The sequence below is a fragment of the Phanerochaete carnosa genome, assembly GCF_000300595.1.
Source record: "Phanerochaete carnosa HHB-10118-sp unplaced genomic scaffold PHACAscaffold_762, whole genome shotgun sequence".
Classification (NCBI taxonomy): Eukaryota; Fungi; Basidiomycota; class Agaricomycetes; order Polyporales; family Phanerochaetaceae; genus Phanerochaete; species Phanerochaete carnosa.
Genome location: NW_006768389.1, coordinates 1 through 2,547, shown reverse-complemented (window position 1 = coordinate 2,547; position 2,547 = coordinate 1). Strand labels below are relative to the sequence as shown.

At 46.5% G+C, this 2,547-nt stretch overlaps 1 protein-coding gene across 1 annotated transcript; it reads left to right on the top strand.

Moving 5' to 3' along the window:
• Window positions 1-2,167: 2,167 nt before the first annotated feature.
• Window positions 2,168-2,376, top strand: PHACADRAFT_203017 (uncharacterized protein; the record flags this gene model as incomplete). The annotated part of the gene is made up of 2 exons (XM_007403111.1): window positions 2,168-2,195; window positions 2,249-2,376. The coding sequence occupies 2 exons, from the start codon at window positions 2,168-2,170 to the stop codon at window positions 2,374-2,376; spliced, it is 156 nt and encodes a 51-aa protein (XP_007403173.1).
• Window positions 2,377-2,547: the final 171 nt, after the last annotated feature.

Sequence of the window (2,547 nt, the reverse complement as noted above, 5' to 3'; positions counted from 1 at the left end):
GTCACTGAGTGACCATTTGTGACATTGGGTCCGGTGCCTGGAGTCCTGCCCGGCAAAGGTTTGCTGCACGCGCATCAACAAGCTGGCAGCTCCCTGTTGCAGTATCGCAGAGTATTCTGATTTCCCTCCTTCCATGGTCGTCCTAGTCTCATAAACCAGACCCAAGCCGTTAGCATCAGGTTGGGTCTGATTTACAAGGCTGTTTCAAACTGTCAGAAACAAAGTAAATGCTGTAAGGACATATCCTCATAAATGTTTTGCCTGACAAAAATGGATGTGCACTGCCATGATATAGTGCTGCAAGTGCATCATCCACTGTTCACTTGCATACACACTGCACTCGCGCTCATATTCCCACATTGAACAAACTCCTCTTTGTATGCTACCTTGCTCCGAAAGATGTTGCATGCCACAGGAGCTGACTTACCATGCAAAACACTGCTGTCCGTCCTGAATTGCCTCTTGCCAAAGCTAACACTTTATAATTATCAATTTTCTTCCCCAGGCAAATGTCACTGATTGAAATACAGGCTCACTGTGCCTAGCCTCATATGCAAGTGCTAGTCAGAAACCATTGGATCTATCCTCTTCTGAACACTGGAATTACACAGTCCCGAGCATGCACACTTCCTGAGGAACATCATCTGCAATCCCTGGTTCACAATCTCATCTCTGTCCAGGGCCATTGAGTGGATAGAGATCTGCCAAGAGGATACAGAGGCGAAACCCTGGCTTCACCACACCCATGGGCTTTCAGCCTGACTCTGAATGACAGTATTCATGTGTACCATCATGAGCTGTGCAGAAGATCCTGCATCAATAACTAGCTGCTGGGCTTCACATCAGGGAACTGAAACAAGGCTGCAGATCAGTACACAGCATACACACTGCTGGTACTTCCATAGCCTAGTCCCTGGTTTGTAGTGCTCGTACTTCCTTAACCAAGCTTTGTAGAACTCCGCACTTCTTGGTAACCAGACTGAACTTCTGTTGTAATTAATATGTAGCTTATGTTGTAATCCTCTGCACACCTCTCATTGATGGCTATGTAATGAAAAGCAATACATTTAAACAAGCCAAGGGCATTACATGGTGTGTATGGGGTACAGGGACTATAATAGCATGGAATAACCTGCCGTTGACCTGGATCCAACAAGACACCTTGGGGCTAGCAAAGGTACTGAGGTACAAAACTGCAAAGGGAGTATGTCAATCAGAGTGCATATTGTCCATACACAATGCGGACTCACCTTTCAAGAGATGTACTACATGAAGAAAGTGCTGGGTGAGGTGTCAGTCTGCATTGCACTCATCAAGGAGACAGATAAGACCGTACAGGCATGCATGCCTGTGGCGCACATCCATGTGGCTGACAGTTTTGGGCATGCATCTGCTCACCATCCTGCTGCTCATGCCGATACATGTACAGTGACACGTCCATCATAGTTTGAAGCTAGCGTGTGATGGGCATGTACAAGCAGCTCTAAGTGCACTCTGTGTAGGTGACGATAGAGCTGCCGGCCCTTGCAGCCATGCTCGCACTCGATAAACATGTTCAAGCATGACCTGCATGCAATAGCCATCAAGATATGTAAAAGCGGGGCACAGTCCGTAGCGCGCAACCCACTTGTGCCTAATATCGTGCTCCTACTCACATTGGATGGAGTGCTGATGGTCCTGATAGAATATCAGTGTCTAAATTTTGAGAACGTGGGGATAGGCTTACTCGTTCCACTTCCAAGCACAGCCTCAGCACTTGGGAGGAATACACACAGACCTCTAGCTTATACATCCATCAAGAGAGTTTGATTGCACACTGTTACACTTGGCTTGCAGTGAGCAGCTGTCCTTGAGCTTGAACAGCAGCTAGCTACATTTGCAGGCAAGAAGATATGAGCTGCAGGTTGAGAAGGGGGGAACAAAGAGAGAAACACATCCCGCAAGATAGCACCATTTTTATTCAGGGCAGGGATTAAGCGCCTGATAATACTGCGCTGAAGTTTGACCACACTCACCCACATGCATGGCCATATGTCTCATCTATGTCTCACTCTCCTTGCAACATGCCTTGTGTCTATGTTATCACACATTTGCTGCTTGTCAACATGTATACTCTCTGTCTTCCAAGTCTCATTGACATGATACAGTCTAGCACCCACATACAACCATGTTCGATAAGCAGGTTGTACTAGACTGTGATTAAAATATGTGATTTAGGTATTAATTGAAAGTGCTGATATGTACACAGTCCTGTGGAGGATAGTACCCACAGTACACATCCTACACAGCTTCCATATAAGTGCCCTGTTTTTGTACCTTTGGGTGTTCTCTGATGCATTTAAATCAATACCAAGTGTTACTCCATCTTATGTCTAACTTTCCATTCTCACCCTCAATGATGTTGTTGTAGTATCTGAGGTGCCAGATGCACATCAGCCGTGCCGGCAGAGATACCGACATGACGCGCTTAGGCTGTCATGCCCAATATGGATCTGTCATGCCTGTTTTAGATATGACCCGGCAGAGCACTCTCGGCTCTGTGCCCCA